The 26502-nt window shown below is 35.4% G+C and overlaps 2 protein-coding genes and 1 long non-coding RNA gene across 3 annotated transcripts; 2 read left to right on the top strand and 1 right to left on the bottom strand.

Annotated features, from left to right (window-relative positions):
• The first annotated feature begins 907 nt into the window (after positions 1-907).
• LOC140818790 (uncharacterized) lies at positions 908-19580 on the top strand. The gene is made up of 25 exons (XM_073178838.1): positions 908-1144; positions 1458-1581; positions 1709-1771; positions 2371-2472; positions 2577-2745; positions 2883-2981; positions 3078-3227; positions 4343-4382; positions 4694-4751; positions 4839-4921; positions 5380-5482; positions 5663-5777; positions 5859-5977; positions 6405-6475; positions 7520-7625; positions 7890-8029; positions 8169-8327; positions 8411-8514; positions 9279-9454; positions 15170-15359; positions 16677-16776; positions 17711-17879; positions 18176-18258; positions 18360-18436; positions 19015-19580. The coding sequence occupies exons 1-25, from the start codon at positions 1073-1075 to the stop codon at positions 19184-19186; spliced, it is 2844 nt and encodes a 947-aa protein (XP_073034939.1). The 5' UTR covers positions 908-1072; the 3' UTR covers positions 19187-19580.
• A 1237-nt stretch (positions 19581-20817) lies between these two features.
• Positions 20818-25507, top strand: LOC140818364 (uncharacterized). Its single transcript, XM_073178296.1, has 6 exons — positions 20818-21254; positions 23824-23877; positions 24366-24446; positions 24554-24623; positions 24743-24831; positions 25135-25507. The coding sequence occupies exons 1-6, from the start codon at positions 21078-21080 to the stop codon at positions 25267-25269; spliced, it is 606 nt and encodes a 201-aa protein (XP_073034397.1). The 5' UTR covers positions 20818-21077; the 3' UTR covers positions 25270-25507.
• LOC140818366 (uncharacterized) lies at positions 21286-23817 on the bottom strand. Its single transcript, XR_012114964.1, has 2 exons — positions 22622-23817; positions 21286-21694 (listed from the first exon to the last, which is right to left on the bottom strand). It is a non-coding gene; the product is annotated as an uncharacterized lncRNA (long non-coding RNA).
• Positions 25508-26502: the final 995 nt, after the last annotated feature.

The raw sequence follows: 26502 nt of genomic DNA, 5'->3' as shown, positions 1-26502 counted from the left end.
ATCGGATAAATAATTATCCGTCTCATATTTCCCAATCCTTCACTCACATTTTCTCCGTATTTTTTATTTTTCAACTTCTCATTATTTTATCTCAAATTCAATTGCACATTTATATATAATTTCAAATTATCAAAATCTATTTCATTTGCACACGCACAAGACATGTGAATTATGCTAGTTATTATCATCATAGTTCATAGATAAAAAATAGTAGAAAAATAAATATTTATAAAACCACTTTTGGTATATTTAAATCTAAATTAATTTATAACTCAAATTGTAATTTAGTCATTCAATAATTTTAAAATTATGATACGACTATTATTTAAATGACAAAAATTTATGTAAGACTGTCTCACAAGTCGTATTTGTGAAATTAATATCTTGTTTGGATCATCCATGAAAAAATATTGCTTTTTATGCTAATAGTATTACTTTTTATTGTGAATATCCGTAGTGTTGACCCGTCTCACAAATCCGTGAGAACATCTCACAAGAGACTTACTCCATTTAAATATAATCAATCCAAATGACAGTCTGATCATTATTAATTTTTTCAACTATGATATTAGACATAGCCTTATCAAATATAAATCAAATTACGTATGAAAAAATATTACTTTTTATGCTAAGAATATTACTTTTATTGTGAATATCCGTAGTATTAATCCGTCTCACAGATCCGTAAGAACATCTCAGAAGAGACTTACTTGATTTAAATATAATCAATCTAAATGACAGTCTGATCATTATTAATTTTTTCAACTATGATATTAGACATAGCCTTATCAAATATAAATCAAATTACGTAACAAAAAAATATTATTCACGTGCGCACTAATATCAATAATAAATAATAATTCATATATTATTTGCTTAAATAAATTATATCTATATTTTTATTTTAGCAAATTTACGCTTTTCAAGTCAGATGGTCCTTGCCAAATCCTTCACACTCGTCGCTCTCTCGCAAAACCCCAGATCGGTTGCTACCCGAGTTTCGATTTCTGGGTTTATGATTTTTGCTTAAATTTCTGAAATTGGGGATTTGTTGAAGAATTTTCAGTATCAAATGAGGGGATCAGCCTCGATGTTTAATCATAAACTTGCTCAAATTTTCTGTGTGATACTGATTATCCTCGTGGTGAGTGATCTTTTAGCGATCAATTATCGTATTCTTTTAGTTATTTTGCTATTGTATACTGCAATTCGTTCCTCAACTGTTTATCAAGTTTGTTGGAATCTATTAATTTTTCACAATTTGGATTTTGGACGATCCCCTTACTGTCTCGTATCAATGTGTAATTGTAAAATTTTTTATCTGTATTTATGCTCAAGGTAATTGCATTGTTTGGTAGGATTCAGATAGTAGTCAATGTGAAAAGAATGGAGTAGATTGATACATCTCCTGGCAAAAATGACAAGTTGATGAATCATTGGTATGGTTTTTATTTCAGTTTTGCGGTGATAGGTCAAATGGTTCTTCTTTTGAGAGTCGTAAAAGTGGAAAATCATCAGTATTTTCTCTGTTCAACCTCAAGGAGAAGAGTCGGTTCTGGAGTGAGTCTGTGATACGCAGTGGTATGACTTTCTTTGTAACCAGTCGATATTTATTTGTCATGCATATGTTTGCATACCTTCGTTGAAGCACATATGATTATCATTATTATTTTTACTGTGACGCCATTCGAATTTTCTGATGATCCAGATTTTGATGATTTGGAATCCTCTGATCTGGGCAAATTAAGTATCATCAACTACACGAAGGCAGGTAGTCATTTTGTTTGGCAATATGTCTCTTCAGACAACAAGCTCAGTTCACAAGCTTGTATCACTTTAACTTTATCTTGTCCATTTTGATTGAATTATTATTATTGTTCCTTTGACGGAGCTACTACTACTTGAATTCAGTGTCTTAAGTGTTATGACTTATGTCACAAAGGTTCTTTTCAGACGCTTAAGTTATTTATTTCTGCGGAGGGTTGGAGGGCGGGGGGTGCGTGTTGTTTTCTCGCCAAATAAGAGGACTTACTTTTTGCTGCACAAGATATCAGTTTGTTAATTTCTTACTGCATATTTTGTAGAAAGGTCGCCGGTACTTTTTTCTTTTGTGCTCCCCTAGTTGATCAAAGGCCATATAAACTGGCATGCTGTCATTTGTCCGCTAGAATCTGCCAATTCATAGTATAATCCACAGTTTGTCTGATGTTTTCTCTTTCTAGCATGTTTATTCAATAACTTCAGTTTTATTACAAGCAATAATATTTTTAGTTGGGCATGATTTATTTTACCACCCCATAAATAGTTGATAACAATGAATTTATTTCTGTTTATCCCCAGTTAAAGGTAATGTTTTTCCTAAAATATCAGGCAATATTGCGAATTATTTGAACCTTTTGGAAATTGACTCAGTGCATCTCCCAGTCCCTGTAAATTTCATATTTATTGGTTTTGAAGGAAAGGGGAACCAAGGTACGTGGAGATGCTATGTTAAAATTTTGGAGTTTTGACTTTCCCAGAAGTTTGTAGAACAATTGTTCTTTTCCATCTAACTTTGTCCCTTTTTCATTCTTCAGAATTTAAGCTAAATGCTGAAGAATTAGAACGCTGGTTCACAAAAATCGATCATATATTTGAACACACCAGGATTCCCCAAATTGGAGATGTTCTTGTGCCCTTCTACAAGATTAATGTTGATCCAGAACTTCACCACCATCTTCCCCTCATCAGTCACATAAATAACAAGTACTGTCTACATGTATTATTCCATTCCAATTTTTCGTGTTCCATAATCTATACAACAGATTTGGAACCTTTGAATTTTTTCTTCTATTGGAAGTGTATATGGTTGTCGAATTATTTTATGTTAAATGCTCTTGTAGCTTCTCTGTCCACGCCATTCAAATGGGTGAAAAAGTCACATCCATATTTGAACGTGCGATTGATATCTTTGGCCGCAGGGATGATGTGTCCAGTACCAGGTATTTAGTGTCCAGGAATTAGGTGAAATTTATGATCTTTTAAATTTCATGCCATGATTTGTCTCCCTCATCATTTTATTTTGATCGTCATCAAAGGGATGATAAAACAGGTTTATGGCAAGTTGATGTTGATATGATGGATGGTTTCTTCTCCTCTCTTGTCGAGTATTTACAATTGGAAAATGCATATAACATCTTTATTTTGAACCCAAAGCGTGATGCTGGAAGAGCCAAGTATGGCTATAGGTAAGTCTAGAAATAAAAAAATCTTGACAACTAAAGTTATCCTTTTGCCACTTTTTGGTGCTGTCATAAAATTATTTTTGACATTATCATCATTTTCATGCTGATTGATGTGCGGAGAATCTACAGAATGACCCTTGAACAAAGAGTTTTATATCTGTATGATTATCTTTATGAGGGTTTTTGTTAATGTCACATTATATGGGCATATGCATTTCATCCACGAAACTAATTTGCTCTCTCTTTTTATGTTCTGCATCTGTCCCAACTTTGATGGTATGACTTTTGAAGCGTCAAATAAATTTTACTGCCTAAAACTGGCAAATGAAAGAACAGCTTGACATGATTAATGAAGATCTTAAGTTGGAACTAGTCGTAGCTTAGTTCCAACATGGAAGATGCCACCAATTTTACTTTATCCATTTAGTTATTAAAGTTATAACTACATAGATATCCATTTTTCACTATTTTTTAGTCTTACATGGTATTGACCGAAAATTAATACCCCCCTTTTCTTCCCATAAAACAAAGAGATAAACTGCAATAAATATGAGATTTAAAAAGTAATTTGGTATTGTCCTGCTTCATTCTTCATCTATCAAAACCATAATTAGCCTTTAAAGCTAGTTATGCTAATGTGTGAGTTAATGCCAAGACATTGCCTCAAGTCTCAGTCACTCTGTTCATTGCATGACTGAGAATCACATTCCATCATCATGCATGATAGATAAGGCCAAAATAGTCTTGTGGTATAAATTGACGCTTGGAAGCGTGTCTCTGAACTGTGTTTTAAATTTTTATAACAAAAAAAATAAAAGAACAGCGTCTTGATCGCTGTTCAGGGATTGGAAATTTATTTGTTCCTAGAGTTGTGGCTGTCTTAATTACGGTTACATTTTGTGGATCACTCATCCACTTGTTTTGTAAACTTATAATCTATTATAATAAATCTTAAGTTTCTTATCACAAAAAAAAAAAAAAGAACAGCGTCTTTGATATAGCCTGCAATTGTTTATAGACTAATTCACTTCATTGTTTCTGCCTTGATACTATGTGATACATTTGATGTCCTGTTTTATCTCCAATTTTGGGTTTATTTTTTAATTTTGATTATACAGGAGAGGCTTATCAGAGACTGAAGTAAACTTGCTTAAGGAGGTATGCCATACAAAAATTTGGTGCCCTTTGCATGATTTTTTTATTTTTGTTTTCTAAATTAGATATTGATTACAAACTATAGATTATCCTGGTCCTCTTTGATCATGCGTTATATTGAATTTTTGTCCCAAACTTGAAAATTTTCACATTTAACATTTTCAAATCCTTCATTAGTGTTTCACCTTGAGCAATTAACTCATTTCTAGTTTATTGCTAATTCTTCAAGTTCCGTCTATTTACTGTGAAACATGCGTGAATGTGATTTTCATCACATTTTATTGAATCAGCCATGATGGCTTTGATTTCTGCAGAATAAGACGTTGCAAGAAAGAATTCTTCAGTCTGGGAGTATTGCTTTAAATGTTCCCGGTGTGTAAAACTTATTTTGGGATCCTTTTCTACTTTCCTGTTGACTAGATAAGAAGTATATTTTGCATTTGTTTATAATCTTGTCAGATCTTGATAAAATAACAAGACCCTTGTATGAAAAGCATCCAATGGCAAAATTTTCCTGGACTTCAATTGAGGAGACTGATACGGTGCGTCATATTCCTCCTTTAAAGTTTGATGATATTGATTTATCTGGGACATAAATAGTGGAAATATTTTTTAACACTCTACTCACACACATTAGTTTGCAACAAATTCAAGAGCTTTTTGACTCTGCACAAAATGCAAAGGAAATTCTTTTAAACAGGATTTTATTTTATTTTGATCGATTGGCCAAAAATCGCTATCTGCAACAATGAAAGCTTTTTATTTTTATATTTTTTTAAGTAATGGAAGCTTTTATTGACCATATTAGCTTTAATAATCTGACCCTTGTTGAATTTTCTTTTAAGTGCGATCATCGATAATGTTTTGTTTTCGTCATGTTTTTAATTTATCTATGGCAAAGCCAAATGTTATGAAATGACCACAAGGTTATATATTTCTTTCTCTATATTTCGAGGAAATTATAGAGCTTTCTATGTCATTTCGCTGTACTCTTGTTCAGATAGAGTGGTATAATAGATGCTTGAATGCATTGAACGACATTGAGAAACTATATCAAGGGAAGGACACAACTGGAATAATCCAGAGCAAAGTTTTGCAGGTACGTTTTATTCTTAGTTTCTGTTTTTGTGACCAGCATGTGCTAGTAAAGACAAATGTTGGTGCTAAGAAAAGGCAGATGCTTGAATATTCAATGCAATAGTCAGAAAAGATCAGATTCTGAATGTTCTCATGAACATTTTGTAATTAGTGCCTTCTAATTAGTTTATTTTATTTTTCCTCAGTTGCTAAAAGGGAAAGTGAGGATTTAAAGTTCATACTTGAGAAAGAGTTAAAGTCTGGGGATTTCAGTGGTTTTCACGCTGAATGCCTCACTGATACATGGATTGGGAAGCATAGGTGAATTCTCGCTCTTCACCCCAGTTTGTATTTTATCTCTTCATTTGCTAAGAGTTAAATTGGAGATAATTTTTATATTAGGTGGGCATTTATTGACTTGACTGCGGGTCCTTTTTGTTGGGGACCTTCAGTTGGTGGAGAAGGTGTCCGCACTGAACAAAGCCTACCAAATGTAGAAAAAACCATTGGTGCGGTCACAGGTATTGTGGTCAAGTGAAGTTATGTTTGATGAGGTGTAACTGGTAATCAATACTCTTTTGGTAATGGCTTTTCTGCCTGCTAATTTCCTTGAGGCCATTAATTTCAAATGGAGCAAAGCATCTGGCTTTTTTATGTGCCTCTGCAAAATATGGAATTTGACTATTCTAATATTTGCATTTTATTTCTGATAGAACGATGGCTGTTCAGACTTGCTTTACTTGAAAATAGACATAGAAGTATTTGGACAATAGAAAACTATTTGGCGTGGCCGGCTTACGAAACTTTAGCTTTATCCAGTCCTCTCATATATTTTCCAAGATTGGTAGTGGCCAAAATATAGGACAATTTGCTAGTTATTAATTATGGATGGTGAACACATCACACTCTCAACTCATCTAATTATCACAGTATTTCCTATGCATCCAGAAATTTCAGAAGATGAAGCTGAAGATCGCTTGCAAGAGGCAATTCAGGAGAAATTTGCTGTTTTTGGTGATGTATGGAATTATTTCTGCCATTTTATTGCATATTATGGAATTGGTTTGAATGGATTTAACTGTCAACTCGTTTTAATTTGTTGACTGGTTATACACGATAAAATCGAGTAACCATTTAGTTTGTTTTCTGAAACTGGATAAAGCTTTGAACTCATTTTTAGCCATCGTAGGTATCAATCTCACCTCAAAAATAGGCATATATACCCCAGATATAGTATTATAATAGTATAATTAAGTTGTATTCAGGTATTAAATGGTCGAAATATTTTCACTGACAAACGATGAACATTTTTATAAGAAGACTACAGGATATCTGCCTCTAGTTTGCATCATTAACATGATGGATGAATTTGACGTCACGGCATAAATGCATATAGTTGGAGAGGCTTAAATGTGAAACTTTAGACATGTCTAGATAGCCGTAATAATTTCTAAAACCATCTCTGTAACATCTGCGGTTGTAGTTACTGTTGTTAACAACGAGTTCTCTGTCATGGAGCTCTTTGGGCCACGAGTATCATATTCTTTCACTTCCTGAATGGGGTAAGAGACGACATGGGGTATTAGAGTCATGGTCACTGAATTTTATGAAAAGTTAAAAAAAAACCTCTTTCGTCATGTCTTTGTGAAAGAATGAGAGTAGCATGTGCCTTTTTGATTGTGATATGTAACTCTTCTTCCTTGTTAATTGTTATACACTGTTATCAGGGTTCTTGAAGGTTTTGTTAATTTTTGTTGTTTGTGAAAGAATAACGTAATTTTTTTTTTGATAGGAAACACATTTTATTAATGGATAATTTAGTGATTACAAATAGCGGATAAGAAATCCGCTCCAATCAAAGTAAATAAAACCGAATTACAACCCCATAATCATGACAATAGAAATTTCCAATCCCGAGCTAAATCTGAGATACAAAGAATAACGTAATTGATGGTGCTTCTGTGCGTTATGTTGTCTGCATGTTTGGTTTTGGGTGGAGATAAGACCGACGGGCTATTAGTTTAGTGGAATCTTGAACCCTAGCAAGTTATCTTTTGTTGCAGAAAGATCATCATGCCGTAGATATCCTGCTCGCAGAAATCGACATATATGAGCTTTTTGCTTTCAAACATTGTAAGGGAAGGAAGGTCAAGCTTACTCTTTGCGAAGGTAATTTATTTTTTTGTTCTTGCTTTACAGATTTCCTTCCCTAGTCTTTTCATTTTCAGTCTTCACACCTTTGGTTGTTTTGACAACTGGTTAATGATCTTTTGGACATGGGAATTCATATTAGTGAGCAACATTGTGTTGTTCATTGGGTTATTAATTTCACCATGATACTTGTGAAAATTGCGGCACCACATTTTTTTTGAACTATTTTGTTGCATTCTGTTTTGGATTCTAATTTCTAACTAAAACTCATCATGATGCCAGAGCTTGATGCACGCATGAAAGATTTGAAAAATGAGCTACAGTCTTTTGAAGGTGAGGAACATGGTGAAAGTCATAAGAAAAAAGCCATAGATGCATTGAAGCGTATGGAGAACTGGAATTTGTTCGGTGATACTATTGAGGTAAGATATTTCATACCAGATATTGGATTTCTGATTTCTCCACTATCTTTTCACAGTGGCTGCTTGTTGAAAGAACTGTTCAATGGATGCATATCTTCACAAGACAATTTCTGGTACTGACTGCCTTCTGGCTTTGCAGGACTTCCAAAATTATACTGTTGCACGTGATACTTTTCTATCACATCTAGGGGCAACATTGTGGGGTTCTTTGAGGCACATAATATCGCCTTCTCTTGCTGATGGTGCATTCCACTATCATGAGAAAATCTCCTTTCAACTTTTTTTTATTACACAGGAGGTAAAGGAAATGTGGATGATTGAGTACTCGGTAAAACTGGGAGTGTGTATGGCAACTTATTTTTTCTGTCTTTATATGTACAGAAATTTAGGGATATTAAACAGTTACCCCTTGATCTAAAGAGTCTCAAGGACGGGCTTTCCTCCCTGCTGTTACCTTCTCAGCAACCTATGTTTAGTACGCAAATGTAAGTCATATTTATAATTTGTATGTTCCTGACGTGTAGTTTTGAATAAATTTCATCTGTCTTGTCCATTTTAAAATTTAGTCATCGACTCATCATTGTGTTGCATTTAAAGTCAATAATCTGTTAACAGGAATTGTGTAGTAGATCTATTTTAATATGATCCAAAAATATTTTTCTTGCAAAACTACTTTCTATCATGTCATTGACTGACTTTAAGTTTAGATATGTAATTTGCTCTCTCACCAAGTTAATATCCACAATCCACTGGAATATTAAACACCAAGCAATTGCTTAGATAAAGAATAATTTGTTGGTTTATATGGCTGAGGTTGTGGGTGCAACAGAAGCATAGGTCCCTTACTATGTAAAACTGTCCTGTAGAAAATACATCGAAATTCTTGTTTCTAAGTGTGCCCAAATTCTTAATTTTAGTCGAGGGAAAAAGAGATGAAGATCGAGAATGTTAACTTTCAGCGAGATAAAAAAGTTTTTCTCAATTTAACCACCTTCAGCCCTTCCTTTCCTTAGTTCGACTTCCTAGATGAATTCTTCTTATACGAGTTTTGTATATATGATTCACTGACTAAAATTTTATACAAATCTTATCACTGCATAAAGCGCTAAACACTAAATTTTCTACGCCGGAACTAAATACATACAAATTGGAAATCACTTTCCCCTACTTTTTTTTTTTTCTTGTTTCGTGATTTTTTTTGTTATAAAACCTGTACAATCATGTTTTATGGGTATGATGTCTTACTCAGGTTGCCACTTTCAGAGGACCCCTCTTTGGCAATGGCTTTCTCAGTGGCTAGGAGAGCAGCTGCTGTTCCTTTGTTACTTGTGAATGGAACTTACAGAAAGACAGTCCGTTCTTATCTCGATTCATCTATTCTTCATCATCAGTTGCGGAGGCTAAATGATCATGCTTCCTTGAAAGGTTTGATGCCAAGACCTTTCATGTGTTTTTGGATCAACCAAGATCTTATTTGATTTGTTATGCATATTTTTTGTGTCGCCAAAGTTGTAATTGTAGCATGCCCTATGATACGACCCTCATACAACATTGTTGATATACTCAATTCATTGGCACACGAGAATGGTATTGGAAAAACCAAGCAAAATTGCGGAATAAACAAAAATAAGATTAAATTGTTTGAAACAAGACACAGATAATATTAAATAGGCATAAACAAGATAATTTGAATTTGGGCTTGAAGTTTTCGAATTCGAGTTGTTGAATAAAAACTTCGATCCAGTGCTTATGATACAACAAAGGAGGAAAGAGCACAAATAGGAGTTGGGCAGTTATATGAGTTAGTTAATAGGAGTTGTAAGTGGTATAAATAAGTAAATTAGAGACAAAGGAAGGGTTATGCCTATGATTGTAATTCAAACTCTAATCTAGTTGAATAATTCTTGCTTCAATCCTTTCTTCTTCTCTTTCTAATTTCTCAGGAGACTAGCAATCTCACCACCATAACATTGGCGCTCTCATCAAATTCTCATCTCTTAGAACATTGTTTCTCAAATTGTTGATTCGATCTTCATGGGAGAAGATACACACATGGAAATTCGAAAAAATCCTCTCCGAACTTGCAACACTTCAAGAGAATCACATGCTGCTGCTTGATAAACAAACTAAGAGCCTTGAATTTCTTACAAATTGAGCGAAGGAATTGAAGATCCGTTTGTAAATATTGGATGACAAACTCGAGCAGTGATAAGGAAAAACGGTTAATTGTAAGCGTCGAGCAAGTTGATACATGGGTGAGCTCTCAAGCAGGTGGACATATATGGCTACACAATCGCTTCAGGCCATCACCAGGTCTCCAATACCAGATAATTGCTTGAAGGCGTAAAAAATCAGTTGGCTCTACCATCTGGGAAAGTGCAAAGAAATTTCTATATAAAAATTGGGAAGGCCTCATAGAAGGATGGTTGCATAGGTCAAGTGGTTGTAAATCAGTGGTTCCATATGGACTTCCGAATTCAGCTTGGTTGCAGCCAACACTGGTAGGGAAGCCGTGGAAGACTGTGGTTTCTGATACGGATGGGAAATCTTAATCTCAAATCCTTTTTGGGATATTTTCATGGTAGCCCAACAATAAATTGGGAAACGAAAAAGGAAATACGGTCCAATTACCATTATGATGATTATGGGAATGAGTGATATCTTTGGGGAGGAAATTACGGGCATTGAGTTTTGCCTGGACATGCAAGGAAATAGGCTGCCCTCGTTTACCTTTATCTATAGGGAAAGGAATCAGGCTGGACTAATTCTGAATTTCTTTCTCTTTAACTCCATTATTCTTGCCAGCTCACACCTTGAGGACAAGGTGTTTTTCTCTCTCGACGAAGCGGGTATTGATACAACAAAGGAGGAAAGAGCACAAATAGGAGTTGGACAGTTATATGAGTTAGTTACTAGGAGTTGTAACAACTAGTATAAATAAGGAAATTAGAGAGAAGAGAAGGGCTATTGTAAAAATGAATAAAAACTTTGATAAATTATGTCCAATACTCTTTGGAATACATCCTCTTTTATATTTTCAGAATACAAATCAAAATCTCATGATTTTTGGTATAAGAATCAATCTATATCTATTCACAATCCTACCATATACAAAAAGATTTGATCTAATCTAATCTAATTATTCCTTCACTACCCCTCATGCTGGACTATAGATGTTTATGAGGCCAAACTTGTAAACAAGAAATTCAAAAGTTTGCTGAGTCTTTTGGTGAATGGATCTGTTGGTTGTTGGGAAGTACCAAGTAAGGACATATTCAATGTCAACTGGGCCCTCTATCTTTTCTTTAATAAAGTGTCAGGTCTACTTCAACGTGTTTAGTTCGATCATGATGAACTGGATTGCGCGCATCATGATAGCAGACTTGTTATCACGGTAAAGTCTCATAAAATTTTCAAATCCTATCTTTAACTCTCCCATTACTCTTTTAATCCAAATAAGCTTACACATTCCATGTGCCATAGTCCCTATACTCTTGCTTCTGCACTGCTCCTAGTCACAACAAACTGCTTCTTACTATATCACGTGATCAAGTTTCCCCATAACACTGTACAATACCCAGATGTTGATTTTCGATCATCAATTGAACCAGCCCAGTCTGCATCTGTAAATCCTTTTAAACTCCTATCAGTGGTCTTAGCAAAGAATAGCCCATCTCCTGGTATTTGCTTCAAGTATTTCAGAATGCGGTACACAACATTAAGATGGCCCTGACATGGAGAATGCATGTATTGACTAACCAATTGACTGCAAATGCGATATCTGGCCTTGTGTGTGAAAGGTAGACAAGTCTTCGAACAAGGCGTTGATAACTCCCCTTGTCCACCGATCCTCCTTCAAGCATCTTTCTTTGTTACCAAGTTCAATCGAAGGTTTACATCCCAACATCCATGTTTCTTCCAAGAGATCCAAGTTGTATTTTCTTTCTTTTTACTTTTCGCAATCTCCATTCCCAAGAAATATTTCAATGCTATGAGGTCCTTGACTTCAAATTCTTAAAGGACGGCAGCTTTCCATTCTAGAATAATCATGGCCTCCTCGACAGTCCTGGAATAAACATACTAGATAGGTTTGATGTAAAAGCATGAATGAGGGTGATAGTTTTGAATACGAGACAAACTGAGAGATAGGATGTTGAGTGCATGATCAAACACCTTTCCTAAGAGCTATTGGAATATCAGAATCAAGCATAGAACAAGGTGTACCTGATTTGTTAAGTGGCTCCACTGTTGGTTAATCCGTTTGGCAATGAGGTGAGTTCCTACTTCCTTTCCAATTTGTGGCCCTTTCCTTCGAGAGTAGACATGATGTTTAGGCTTATGTTCTTTCTCGATTTCCAATCTGGAAGGGCTGTTATTGTTCGAGGTAGGGCTGGAAAGGTTGCTGCTCGGATATGGAGTGACATGTAAAGGCCAGCAGGTAAGGGTACGCTCAAACTGTTCCAGAAGCTAGATTCATTTTTTTCTCCCCCTAAGTCGAAGCTGATGAGAAGTAGGGAGTGTTCTCAAAGAATGTGACATCAGAGGAGACACATACTTTTTTTATTTGAGGATAAAAGCACCTGTAACCCTTCTGAGTTGAAGAATACCCAACACAGTCTTGACAGCCCTAGGATCAAGTTTACTACGTTGGTGCGCATGAACATAGAGAAAAGCTTTTATTTGAGGATAAAAGCACCTGTAACCCTTCTGAGTTGAAGAATACCCAACACAGTCTTGACATCCCTAGGATCAAGTTTACTACGTTGGTGCACATGAACATGGAGAAAAGCTGTGCACCCAAAGGTTTTCAAGGGAAGAGTATGGGGTTTGAAGGATGGATATCGCATTTGGAGAATATATACCAGTTTTTTAGAAGTTGAGAGGGCGACTTGGCAAACGATTGATGAGATATTCAGAAGTTAATATGGCATCCCCCAAAAATATTTGGGAACATTCATAGTAATCATAAGAGCCCATGATACTTTCTATTCTTTCGTTCCGAAACCCCATTTTGTCGGTGTGTATCAACACACGACTTTGGCGAATAATCCCATGTTCATTTAAATATTCTCTAAGAACAGATTAAAATATTCCCTCCCATTGTCTGTGTGTAATGTTTGAGTTTGGGTTTGAAATTGGGTTAGGATCACTGTATGAAAGGTTTTGAACATTTTGCTGGTTTCTGATTCATCGTGAAGAAGATATACCCAATTCACTCGTGTGTAATCATCTATAAACCCGAGGAACCATTTTGGACCATTTGAGGTGAAAATTTTTTAGAGTCCTTGTATATCACTGTGTATTAAGGAGAAGGGGTGGACGGTTCATGTGGGATTGCATGGAATGATGTGCGAGTGTGTTTTGCCAATGGACACATTTCACAACTTAACGAAGTAAACTTTTTATTGCCAAACAACGAGGGAAATAATCTTTGTAAATAAGAGAAATTTGGATGGCCAAGCCTCTGATGCCACGACATTATTTCTTGATCACTAGACACAGATAAAGACACATTGCTAGAGACAAGTCGAAGTCGACTTCTGTCATAATCAGCCTTGAAGTGGTAAAGGTCATCATGAACTCTAGCATTGCCAATCGTCTCTCCGATAGTGGGTACTAAAATTGACACGAAGAGAGCAGAAATTTAGTGACACAATTATTATCCCGAGTTAGTTTTGCGACAGAGATTAGATTGCATTTTAGCGCAGGAACATGATAGGCTGCAAGAAGGACCAGGGTTGAAGACAGTTTTATGTTTACCATTTCCATCAACCTATGTCACAGACCCATCATCGAGGACAACATTGGTAGGATGAGTACAAGAATATAGGTAGAAAACAGGTATAAAAAACCTGTCATGTGGTCAGAAGCCCCTGAATCCATGATCCAAGTGTCCAAAGGAGAAGATTTTTGAACTGAAAAAATCGTACCAGATTTTGCTATAGAACAAGATCCATTAGTGGGGCTGGACTGGGACTGCGAGGTGACCGAAGACTGATTCACGAACTTGAAGATTTGTTCAAGTTGTTCCTGGGTCAATGGCGCAGAAGTGGAACCGGATTTCCCTGTTGTAGATTTTGATAAGCTTTGACATCCTCCTTCGGCTGCCAATTTGGTGGTTTGCCATGAATTTCCCAACACTTATCCTGTGTGTGGCCACTGGCCAGGATAATGATAGTACTCACAAATTGGGCGGTTGGAAGACTTTGAATCAAAGTGAGATTTTGCAGAGGACGGGTGCTTATGCGAAATAAGGGCAGAACCTTCAGGACATTGGGAAGCGTCGGAATTGCTTCAGGTAGCATTACTTGTCTAACTTCTGCAAAAGCATCTTCCGGCAATGAGAAAGGATCCTGGGCCACCACGCGACCATGCACCTCATCCAAATCGCGATTGAGACCCGCAAGAAAAATCAAAGAACCCTTTCTTTCTCAAGATGTTTCCACAGTTTAACACTGCATGTAACACAAGCATGGTCTTCTTCAAAGAACAAATCAAGTTCTTGGTAGAGTTCTTGCAAATCTGAAAAATTCTGACATATTTCGATCCTTGCTTCATCTCCTTTAGGTTGGACCGACTTGAAACATCTCGTAAGCATTGCCCAGATCTGAATACATGCTTCAGGCCACATACCACACGTCTATAGCTGTCCCAAACCAGAGGTAACGACGACGTACCTGGGGCTCCATTAAATTAATGAACCATTTGAGAACCAAAGAACTCTCCACCAACCAGGATTTGTACGACTGGTCAGTGGACTTCGGGTAACCGGTTAAATAACCTAACTTGCCACGGGCACAAATTTCAATTTTTACCAATTGCGCCCATTGGGGATAGTTGTGGCCATCGAGTTTGTGACTGGAATGGACAGAGAGGAGTCGAAACTGGGAAAGAGCGTGACAAAAGAGGAGTTTTTGGCTGCCGAGGATGGGCTTGAGATGCCGCCGTAGGAAATAATGAACATATGCTCAAGGATTGTGCTGTTGATAGTTGCACATTTTTAAATGTCTAAATTTGTTAACTTGCCTAAATTGTGTTATATCAAACTGTCCTTTGTTTGCAACAGCCAAAAAATTTTCATGTGTCATTCAAGTTAGATTAAAATGTTTGTTAGTTTATACCTTCTCTTTGATGATGTAGGCTCGCATGCACATAGAAGGTCTACGCTGGAAATCCCCATTTTTTGGTTCATTCATGGTGATGCTCTGTTAATTGACAAGCACTATCAAGCAAAGGCACTGTCTGATATGGTTATTGTTGTTCAGTCGGAGTCATCATCATGGGAAAGCCATTTGCAATGCAATGGGCGGTCACTTATCTGGGACATGAGGTTAAATTAATGCACAGTGGTGATGAATTATGTTGACAATAGTGATTCATATTTTATGATTGCTGGCTTTGTACTTGATGGTTTTCATTTCTTACTCCTAAAATTTGAAATATTTTTTATTAGATAAGTTACATAAGCATGTAGATTATCTAGACATCCTACACTGATATTTTGTGTGTCAACATGGAAGAAATAAGCACTGATGGTGAGATTGTCATGCATATATCTTCTTTTTTTTTTATAAGAAACATATAAATATTATTAATATTAGAGTTTTTCAGTACAAGAAGTGGACTAGTGATCCACTGCCATGAACTAGCTATTTTCTAGCAACACACATATGACCAATCTCTCAAAATATCAAATGTAGACAATCCCTGAAAGTTTTTATCCGCCCGAATCCAGTTTGCTGTTGTGTACTTGATTTTGCCCCAACATTCATCCGCGGTTTCTTCCACATCTTCAAAAATTCTTCTATTTCTCTCCAACCAAACCGCCCAAGTAATTCCATGTATCACCACTCTTCAAAAAATCTGACCTCTTTTGCCAAGCATATATCCCAAATCCGTAGTAAACAAATCTTGGGTTGTCTGCGGCACAACCCAAACCATTTGCATTACTTCCAAAGCCCTAGACCACAACGCATGAGTGAACTTGCAGTGAACGAACAAATGATCTTGTGTTTCCACATGCTTACGACACAACACACACCAGTTGGGAGACAGAGAACAATTAGGCAATCCCTTTTGAATCTCTATCAAGTTATAATAAGCAGCACCTCATCATATTCTTTTTATTTTAAACGCAGAAGAAGTTTGATCATTGCACCCACTATAATTGTTACTCAATTTTTTTTTTGAGAACTTACTCAAAAGTTTTTTAGCTGCTTAATCAGTGATTAAATGTTGGGTTTGTTTTTTCTTTTTTCTTTTCAGGAATGATTTTGTACTCTATATGGTTTTGCATAAATGCAAAGTTATTTTCCTGAATTTTAAGGGCAGTGCTGTTTCTGATTGTATTTTCCATTATATTAGTTTGAATATTCGTTTCAGCATTTTGTTCTCAATGCTAGGTGAATTAAAAAGTAACAATTGAGAAAATCTTTTGCTGGATTTTTGTATTTTAATAATTTAAACAATTAGTGTCTACATCTCTCAAAGATTAATCCTGCATTTTAATAATTTAAACAATTAGTTTCTGCGTCCTGCAAAGACAACCTAAAAAAGCCATGGAAATTGCTGCTTATTAAAATATCCTGAAATTTTTAGTTAAGCTTTTATTGGCGAACAAAAAGTTAAAATATCTACTATTATACAGGAGACCTACAAAAGCAGCTGTGGCTGCTGTTTCAGAACACCTGGCTGGATTGCTTCCTCTTCATCTTGTTTACAGTCAAGCCCATGAATCTGCCATTGAGGTTGTAAATTGTTTACCACAGCTTACCCCGATTTATGACATTCCTAGAAAAGATTGAAAATTCTGCTTCCAAGGTTTGAAAAAATAGTTAAAACAAGGACCTAGGCCTATCTAGATATTAAGTTGTGTGGAAGTGGTATCATAGAGTGAACATGAAAAGAAATACATATTTCCTAAATGCATACTTGGTCCTTTTAATGGGTTAGATCTTCTAGAAATTTTATGGTTTAGCTGCTTAGGTACCAATTAGGTATCTGCTTCTTAACTCAGTAGGTCTAGGGTGGATAATAGCATAATTGTCTGTTGATTGTACTTTTGTAATGCATAATTACGAGGTGCTGTTTGAAGTAATAATTCATGCTACCAATACAATTATTATAGCTGCTTGTCCTCGTGAATTTGATATAGATAATAGAGAAACTTTGGACACCCCACAGAATGGAGTTAGTCACCGAGATTAGTTTCCCCTGTTAAAACTTGGAAGTCACTCAAAATTGGCTCTGATGTTTCAACATTAGTTTGTTATCTGTACCTTCGTATCAGCCTTCTTATTATCTGTTTCGGGGTTTGAGAGAATTTTTTTTCTTGTAGATATACCTTTGAATTTATTGTACATGTCATGCAGAATTCTTTACTAGAACATAAATTTCAATTATCTCCTTGTTCTCGTTTGTACATTATGTCTGGCTTTGCTAAATTCTCTTCCAGTCACATAAGAATGACCAAGTACCACCTTTTTTCACTCATCGTTTGAACTCTGAAGTGATGGTGCATCATACTTCATTTTCTTGTAAAACTTTTGTTGGATTTTTTTTTGTTTGCTTGCTAATATCATTTAGACATGATGATGTCAACTCTATATTGGGGAATAGAGTTGGAAATTTATCTACTGTATTCGTAATACATTTATTTTAACACATCTCAATTTGCAACAGGATTGGATATGGTCAGTAGGTTGCAACCCACTGTCTGTTACCTCCCAAGGCTGGCATGTCTCCCGGTTCCAGTCTGATACCATAGCTCGGAGTTATATATTAACAACTCTCGAGGAAACCATACAACTTGTGAACTCAGCCATTCATCTTCTTGTCATGGAGCGTACATGTATCCTTTTTTGCTGTATTAAGATCTTTAATAGAACCTGATACCTTTTTTTGTTAAAAAATTAATGAAGCATACATTTGCACGACTAAGGTAGGTTGTAGGCAGAGTTTTTGCAAATTTGGGAATCACACAGTTCATCAGCCATTTTATGGAACCACTCTGATGATGATGGAAATAATGTGTGGGTTTTAAATCGAATTAGGTTTAAAGAGTATATGTTGGCTTTTTATATTGAAGATTCCTCCTAAATTTAGTTTCATCGAGAAAAATACTTTCTTTGACTAAATGAGAACCAGCGGAACAGACTTTCAAACTATTTTATTCCCATGAACGTGAGTTGATGAACAAGTACAAGTATGTTGTTAGTCTCTGGAAAAGAGTAAGTGTCATTTAATGCATTATATCGATTATTTTCCTGACCTTTTTTCATAATTAGTTTGGGATAGTTGTGTATAAATTTTGTTTTCGGTATTCTTTCAGATTTCAACTGTTACCGGGGAACTAAGTTATGCTGATGCCTTAAGACTGCTTCACACTCTAGAGGATGCGTCTAAAGGGTCAGCAAGTTTGAATTACCATCTTGCTTTAATCCATGATATCTTGTTTAAATTAGTTTTTTTATATAATTTATTTAATCCTAGCCTTTAAATTTTATTTGGTGTTTGATGTGCTTGGGCTATTAATAGTGGCCATACGTCAAATTGGCAAACTGAACAATTAGTTTTTCAAACCAAACATACTCTCATGACATTGAAGTACTTTATATTTTATTTTTTGAGAGGATTTATAAGAATTCGCTTGGTTAACCCTGAAGTACTATAATGAAAAAGTTTATTTTATTTTTTGAGAGCATTTATGAGAATTCGCTTGATTAACCCTGAAGCCTAGACTACTGACATCATACATGAATCCCCTATAGGAAATAACTATAACAATTTTATCTATTTCAACGAATCTAATGCTGTGAGATCCATAATAAATTTTACATGTTTTTATTGTCGCTGGAATTATAGTTTTTTTTCTTTCTTTAAAGCTTATAGTGTTTCTTGTGAGTCACTGGAATTATAGTTGGAGATTTTGCTATGAACTTCCAGTTTGATTGTGTCCTCTCTTATTCTCGTTTTTTCTTTTGCAGATTTGCTGATTATGTGAATTCTACGATTGCAATTCTCCACCCAATTCACTGCACCAAGCGGAGAAAAGTTGATGTAGAGTTTGACATGACCACGATACCTGCCTTCTTGGTTGTTGCAGTTGTACTCTGGATCGTATTAAAGCCCAGAAGACCGAAGCCGAAGATCAACTAACGCTACTGGATGCTGTAATGCTGAGTAGGCGAATCTCCAGTGGACACCAACAAGGGAAGAAGAGTCTTCATTCGACCTTTATTGTATCGAACATTCTCTTTCTAAGCCAAATCTACCACAGCATATACCCTGAGGAAGAGGGGCTCAGCCTAGGAAAATTGTCAAAACATGTACGAACCCGAATCGAATCTGATGATAGCAACTTGATTTGTACAATTATTCCTGAGTTTAGGACAGGGTTCACGTATCGGTCTCTAGCGCTGAAGCTTCTCGGAGAATTTGCATTTTCTTGCAATTGTTGGGATACTTATTTTTCCCATCACTAACAACCTTCTGAGAACTACATTTTTGGAAACTTTGCACTTCTTACAAATATTGAAAAAAGTTTGTTTTCGATTATTTTACAATTAACATAGCAAACAAGTTGCTTCATCTCTTTTTCTTTTTTGATGGAAAAAGTTTTCATGTCTTAAACTTTTATTATTAATTAATAATTATTGTCTAATCACACGAGCCTATATAGATTTTTTTTGATTAATAAGATGGGGATGAATTTATCTCTCCCTAAATTAACTACTAGTCACACAAATGTAATTTGAATTCAAGACAACATGGATTTTGGTGCCTCGATCCAGGAATCTTTGGTCTCACCATATGTAATTTGATGTTTGGATAAAGATTCTTTTTTTATTCATCTTCGTTCTTCATTTAGTAAATATGTATATGATTACTGTATTATAGTCAGTTAAACGAGAAACTATCTGGCTCTCTTATAATACAAAAATATTAACATTTGCCTATTTCATAAATAATATCCATCTTTTACTATTGATAATAAATTTATATATATATATATATATTTATATAAATATAGTCATTCTAAATTTATGTTGTTTTCGAGCAAATCTCTATAAATTTTAGTGTTAACACATATATCACAATTACTAGTTTTATGTTTTTAAATATGATTCTAAATCACATATGTCAAAAAAGCGTGCACACGCGAACACACGTATCTTATAAGCTTATTCTAAGAATATTTCACCCGGATTAAAAAATTATTGGAAATGTAAAAAGAAATTTTACATTTTAGCCTCATTTAACGAGTATTTTTGATTGTATAAAAAAAATTGTTGGAAGTAATTAATTTATTTAATGAATTATTATAGCAGGTAAAATAATAAAGAAAATAGTACCAAAAGTAGACACCAAATTATATATTTGAGACATGAAAAGGAAATTGCGGTTCTTGTATTTAGGATTAGATCTATCTATCTATCATAGTTACTAACTTGGTCTATTTGGTATATATGATCGTTATCAAACTTTCCAATATATCCATTATAACTTATTTAAAACTTTTTATACATGCAATACGCGTATCTGATTACTGATATATTATTATTTACAGTAAAATCCTAAAGTAACTAAGTTTGGTGCATTTGTTTTAATATTCCATAAATATCCACTGTTTATAATACAAATTTTTAATTAAATATTTGCCTACTTATTCAATTTTCCATGCAAAACAAAATTACTATACCTAATTTTTTATTTCACTCAAATAAATCAAAATTTGTGGAAATTTTTATTTGGTCCAACCCTCTATTCTTGATTTTGGGCCGAAAACAGACCGACTCGAAACTTTCAGAAAACCCTCAGCAGTAGTCAGCACTACAATTCTTTGGTCAGCAATTCGTAGCGAGTCAAAATCGCACCACAAATCTTGGAATCGGCGGCATGCATTCTGGTTTCCCGCCCCCCTAGCCTCAGATCATCCCATTTCAAGCTGATTGATCTAAATTTCGAATTATATTCTTGTAATCATCCATCAACTGCCTCATCTACCATTCATTTCGGGTAACATTTGATCCATATTTGATCGGTGAGAATGGAGGGAGGCGCGGCGGCGGTTTCGGCTGAGAAGGAGGCGGAATCGGCTTCCTACACGTATTGGGTGCGGGAGGCGGGCCGCGATGCTGCTCCTTTGCCCACGCCCAAGAAGATTGACCCGGCGGATTTTTGCAAGCAAACCAGCCAAACCCATCTCGGGTCTGCTTGGAATAGGGTATGCTTTTACATAAAGATAGAACACGAGCTCTTATTTTTCATGTTTGATGCTTTGTTGATTTCTTTTGTGGGTTTCAAGTATTTGAGAATTTCAGTTGGCGTTAGGTTGGTAATCGAAGGTAATTTTTGTGAAATGTAACAAAGCTTTTGATGATTTGAATTTGCACTTTTCTCAATCCCCCCCGAAGCAGTGTTAAAATGTTTGAATATGTTGGTCTAAAGAAAAAAAAAGAATTTTTCAATCTTTATTGCTACGAAATCCCATAGGTTTAGCAAGTTATGGCTCTCTTTTATGATATAAAGGATGAAAGAATCCTTTACAACACTTGATTATTCAGAATCATACAAGAATATACTCAGCTGTATCCTTGGTAGTTTAAAATGAAGACTTCAAAATATAAAGATGATCTTTAGATACTTTTTAGATCTCAATCTGAACTAGGGATGGCAATTTCCTCCGAACCCGTTGGAGGATCCGATACCCGACCCGAATAGAAGGGGGTATGGAGGGATTTTTAGACCCGATTAAATAATTGGGTAATCGGGTATGGGGATTTTCGGGTTTGGGTATGGAGGCGGGTTTGATATAATCCGACCCACGCCCTACCCGAATACCCGTTTAAATTAATATATATATATATATATATATATATATATATGTGTGTGTGTGTGTGTGTGTGTGTGTGTGTGTGTGTGTAGTAATTATATTTATTTATATTAAATATTCATTTTCTCAAATCCAAATAAATCGATACTTTTTCTTTTCTCTTTATATATATATGTATGCATATATGTATATATATAGTAATTATACTTATTTATATTAAAGATTCATTTTCTCAAATCCAAGTAGATCGATACTTTTTCTTTTCTCTTCCCTTTCACTTTCACTTTTACGTTTCAAGGTTTTACCGCTCTTTTATTTTTCATTCAATTTCTCATCTTCTTCATTGATAAGTTTATTTCATGTTTGACTTTAAAAATTGAAAAATAATTTATTTTTGTTAAATTGCGTACTTTTGTTCAACTAATATAAACTATTTTTAATATTTTGTTATTTTTTTATAAAGTTTACTTTGCAAATTTTTATCAATAATAATTTTTCTTATTGTTCATTTAAATAATTTTTTAAATATTCATAACTTCATTGAAACAATTTAAATTTGAAAAAATTCAATTGTATATGATAATAGGGTATTTGGGTAGGGTATGGGTATCCGATAATCCGATGGGTATGGGGATGTGGATGAAATTCAATACCCGATGGGTATGAGGATGGGTATGGGGATGAATTTAATAAATGGGTATGGGGATGGATGTATCAAATCCGACCCAACCCTACCCATTGCCATCCCTAATCTGAACTAGCACAAGGACATGGAAATGTCCCTTGATAGCTGTTTTTGCCCATAAAGAACTTGAATTACCTTGGGGGTCTTCATCTCTTTCTCCTTCGCATTTTGTCAATGAATGTTGATTTTTGCATTTATTTACTTTTCAGTCTGCAGAGAGACTCGGAGTCATTTTTTGTGCCGTGACCATTTTTTCCGCTTGGACTTTTATATTTTCCGTTTTCTTTTTTGGATGGTCCGTGGTGTTGGTTATTTCTTGGCCAATGTCCTTATATTTTCTGAATCCTTTACAGCATAAACAAGGATATTCAATTAATATCTGTTTGTCCTCCATATGCAATACGTGTAATGGCCCATGTAACAACATCCAATTTTGCAGCATTGGCGGCATTTTTATTTTATTTTATGGAAAACACCGCCAGCATGGTGGAGGGTTTGGCAAACCCCTACCTGTATATCAACATAAAAGAGCTTAATTGAAAAACCCAAAGGAAGATGGAGACTAGGCCAAGACCTCCCCAAAATGCTATAAAAATAAAATCATAATAACAGTCAAACTAGGGCAACGTGAGTTAATAAATCCACTGGCAGCCCTAAACAAAATGCGAAATAGTTAAAATATCTACAACTACAGTGTAGAGGAGCAGAGCAGACGGTCATACTGTGTAAATCAGACATCGGCAGGCGGCAGCAGCATTTATAAACTCAGGAAAGGCCAAAGGAAGATCCTTCAATTGCATCGATCCTGGGCTGGGCAAATCCATCAAAATATGTACGTGAGCTGTGTCCAAAAAAACTGCAAACTACTGGAAAGTCAATGTGCAAACGAAGTCGGTAGGCAAAAACAACAGGCAAACGCAATCCAGCATAATAACCAAAAAGCCCCAAGGAGGGGGCAACAGGGACGTGACTGTCTGATCGCAATCACATCCCAAGATCAGGAAAAGGGACCCAGAGAAAAGCGGAAGGCAACAGAGTATAGGCGTCTGCACCTGCCTGCACTGCCTAGCGTAACCTTGGGTGCATTTTTAAGTTGCAGTTGCTATTGTCTGATGCCATAGGTCTAGGTTTTCTGTTGCTAGCCAAAGGAATATTCAGGCTTTAGGTCTCATGCTTTCTGTTAAATGAATAAGAATTGCCTTGCTGTTTGTCTATGGTTTTTAAAAGACCTTTTTTGTTTGTTTCATACTTCTAAATTTTATTTTCTGTTTGCAGGCTGGAACATGGGAGGAGAAAAATCTAAATACATGGGCAAGTGATAGGATTAAGGTTTGGATGTATTAAGTTTTATAAACGTTTTCTAACATATATATCGATTTTGTCACAAACTACAAGTAAATTTTCTTATATCCATCAATTTTATAATGTGAACTTGCTGCCAGTTGTAATTGACATTGGTGGGATGGATCAGTCTCTGTGTTTATCAAAGATTTAAGATGATAGGTTGAACTGAAAATGTGATATCCATTGATGATGAGATCAGATACTGTGATGCATATCAAAACTAAATTTAAATAATCTTGGAAAAACCATTTTTCAGAACAAATATGCTAGACTTATTGACTTTTAAGATTTTTTAATTGTTATTTGAAATCCAGTGCAAGTTCTTGAAGCCACCACCCATATGTAACACAACCATTTTGGCTTATCCTCAATACTCATTTCCAACTTTTTAATCTAGTTTAGAAACTACATAGGGTTTGCTAACATTTTGGTACCCTGTGCTGTTGCATTATAATATTCTTCTTTGATTGTAGGAGTTGCTTGTATCTGTGGGGTCCTTGGAGTTCTCTGGTGGCAGAGCAGAAATTACGGAAGTTACAAAATGCTTTGGTGATGTTAGTTCTTGCAAAATTATTAGATGTCTGAGATGATATTTATTTGGTTCCCTGACTCTTGACATCAACCAACTGAATTATTTATCGTGTCTAAATGTGCGACGCAGGCCTTCTTGGTCACTGTTCGAAATAAAAAACGTGTTGGCTACACCTATGAGCTGACACTAAATGTGAAAGGTTACTATTAAAATTCACTATTTTGGATTTGATCTGAAATTCTGAAGTCTTATTTCAATCTTTTTCATTTCCCCCGTACTATCTCTGACATCTGCATTTATGAAAAAAATTGAAATTAGGGGAATGGCATATCGGAGGTGAGAATAAGAAGGTCAAAGGGCACCTAGACGTTCCTGAGTTCACTTTTGGTGAATTAGACGACTTGCAGGTAAACTATACATAAATGCTTTAACCTTGTTGGAAGGAACTCAGAACAATAGAGAAATGGAATGTTCAGGTTCTGCTCTAGCTAGACTCTATGGCATAAGATCAATTAGCAACAATTTTGTAAATTGTTGATTCATGTTGTTGGGAGATATTATGTATACTCATATAAATCACTGAGAACTTTTCTCGCAAGCCCATGTGGTCGTGGAACAGTGATACTACTATAAAAGTTTCTCATCTTCTTTTCTCTTAAGCCAATTGAAACAAGATCCCAATTTGGTGAAATCTATGTCTTATTTTGCAGGTTGAAGTACGACTTAGTGAAGACAGAGATTTTAAGCCCCAAGAGAAGCAGCAGATCAGTCGGGATTTGAAATCATTTTTGAAGCCTCTCCAGGAAAGACTGCTTAAATTTGAGGAGGAACTCAAAGCCCGTTAGAGCTGTGTGTTCCATTTTATGTAAAAAACTTTGGCTTCAATTATCCACTTAAGTCATGCACTCTGTGATATTGTTTTGGCCAGCACCGTAAGATCTGAGTCTGTTGTAGTCGAAAACGAATCTAGACTTCCATATATTTTAGATTCTTGGAACGGGATACTGAAGATTGAGTACAAGTACGAATGTAGTAAAAGACCTTTGCTAGAGTCACTATATTTCTATGAGAAGTTATGACTCACTATTCATATTTACAATACCTACATTCTTTTCGAAAACATGCTTGCTTACAAAATTTGGCTGACTCTGGGTTAGGTCGTTTTTTTTGTGTTGGAACATTTGATATTCGTAATCTTGATTTTGATGTTCACAAAACTTGTTATTTTGTTTCTAATAATTTTACCTAAGTGCGCAGAAACTGGAACTGATCATAATTCGAGTTGATAAGTTATCGAGCCAAAACTGAAGTTGTCGAGACGCAAACTGAAAGCGCCAGCTGATAGCCCAAACTGAATCAATTCAACTGAAATATCAAAAGATCAGTTCAACTGATTGTCCAGCTGATAGGCAATTCAGAAAAAGACCTTCAGAAACCCGGCCACTTGATTAAGAGCTCAACTGATGAAGAGTACAGCTGACCAGTTCAACTGAAGCAGCGGAATCAGTTCAGCTGACGAGCCAACTGATTTCACGAAACCAGTTCAAGATCAGTTCACGAAACTAAATGGTTTGAATGAAGAGAAAAAAAGAAGCTGACCAGTTCAGAACATCAGTTAGGAATCAATTAGTTTGCAGAACACGACAAGCTTATTTAATGGAATCCAGCTGTGCGCACTGAGGAAAAACTTTTGTCTAGTCAAAAGACAATAATAAACGTTACAGCAGTGCTTAAAGCCAAACGTTCTAGAATGGCTGTCGGAAAGTACAAGACAAATATCGAGGAAAACAGATTCAAACTGCAACGTTCATATTTGATGAGTCTTGGTATACGGTCTCATTGCCTCTATAAATATCAGACCAAGATCATCAATACACAAGTGTGTGAAGATAGAAGAGAAAACGTGTATGCCAACTGCTTAGTATAGAAGCAAAACTCTCAGTGTGTGAGAACACTTTTGTGTTGTATTCATAGTTCAGTTCTCACACACGCACACACACAATCACTCACATATACAGAGAATTAAGCATATTGATAAGCTGAGTGAGTCTTGCACAAAGACGATAAACTTGTGTATC

The sequence above is a fragment of the Primulina eburnea genome, chromosome 17 (assembly GCF_022965805.1).
Source record: "Primulina eburnea isolate SZY01 chromosome 17, ASM2296580v1, whole genome shotgun sequence".
In the NCBI taxonomy this organism is placed as follows: domain Eukaryota; kingdom Viridiplantae; phylum Streptophyta; class Magnoliopsida; order Lamiales; family Gesneriaceae; genus Primulina; species Primulina eburnea.
The sequence above is the reverse complement of the archived record's forward strand: the minus strand, read 5'-3'. Positions and strand labels throughout refer to the sequence as shown.

What these genes read in the sequence shown, in the direction of transcription:
- LOC140818364 (XM_073178296.1), top strand. Translation starts at nt 21,078, where the DNA reads ATGGAGGGAGGCGCGGCGGCGGTTTCGGCTGAGAAGGAGGCGGAATCG. An exon ending in TCGGGTCTGCTTGGAATAGG is followed by an intron (nt 21,255 to 23,823) that starts GTATGCTTTTAC and finishes TTCTGTTTGCAG; the next exon opens with GCTGGAACATGGGAGGAGAA. An exon ending in GTGAATTAGACGACTTGCAG is followed by an intron (nt 24,832 to 25,134) that starts GTAAACTATACA and finishes CTTATTTTGCAG; the next exon opens with GTTGAAGTACGACTTAGTGA.
- LOC140818790 (XM_073178838.1), top strand. Translation starts at nt 1,073, where the DNA reads ATGAGGGGATCAGCCTCGATGTTTAATCATAAACTTGCTCAAATTTTC. An exon ending in TGAGTCTGTGATACGCAGTG is followed by an intron (nt 1,582 to 1,708) that starts GTATGACTTTCT and finishes CTGATGATCCAG; the next exon opens with ATTTTGATGATTTGGAATCC. An exon ending in CTAGAGGATGCGTCTAAAGG is followed by an intron (nt 18,437 to 19,014) that starts GTCAGCAAGTTT and finishes TTTCTTTTGCAG; the next exon opens with ATTTGCTGATTATGTGAATT.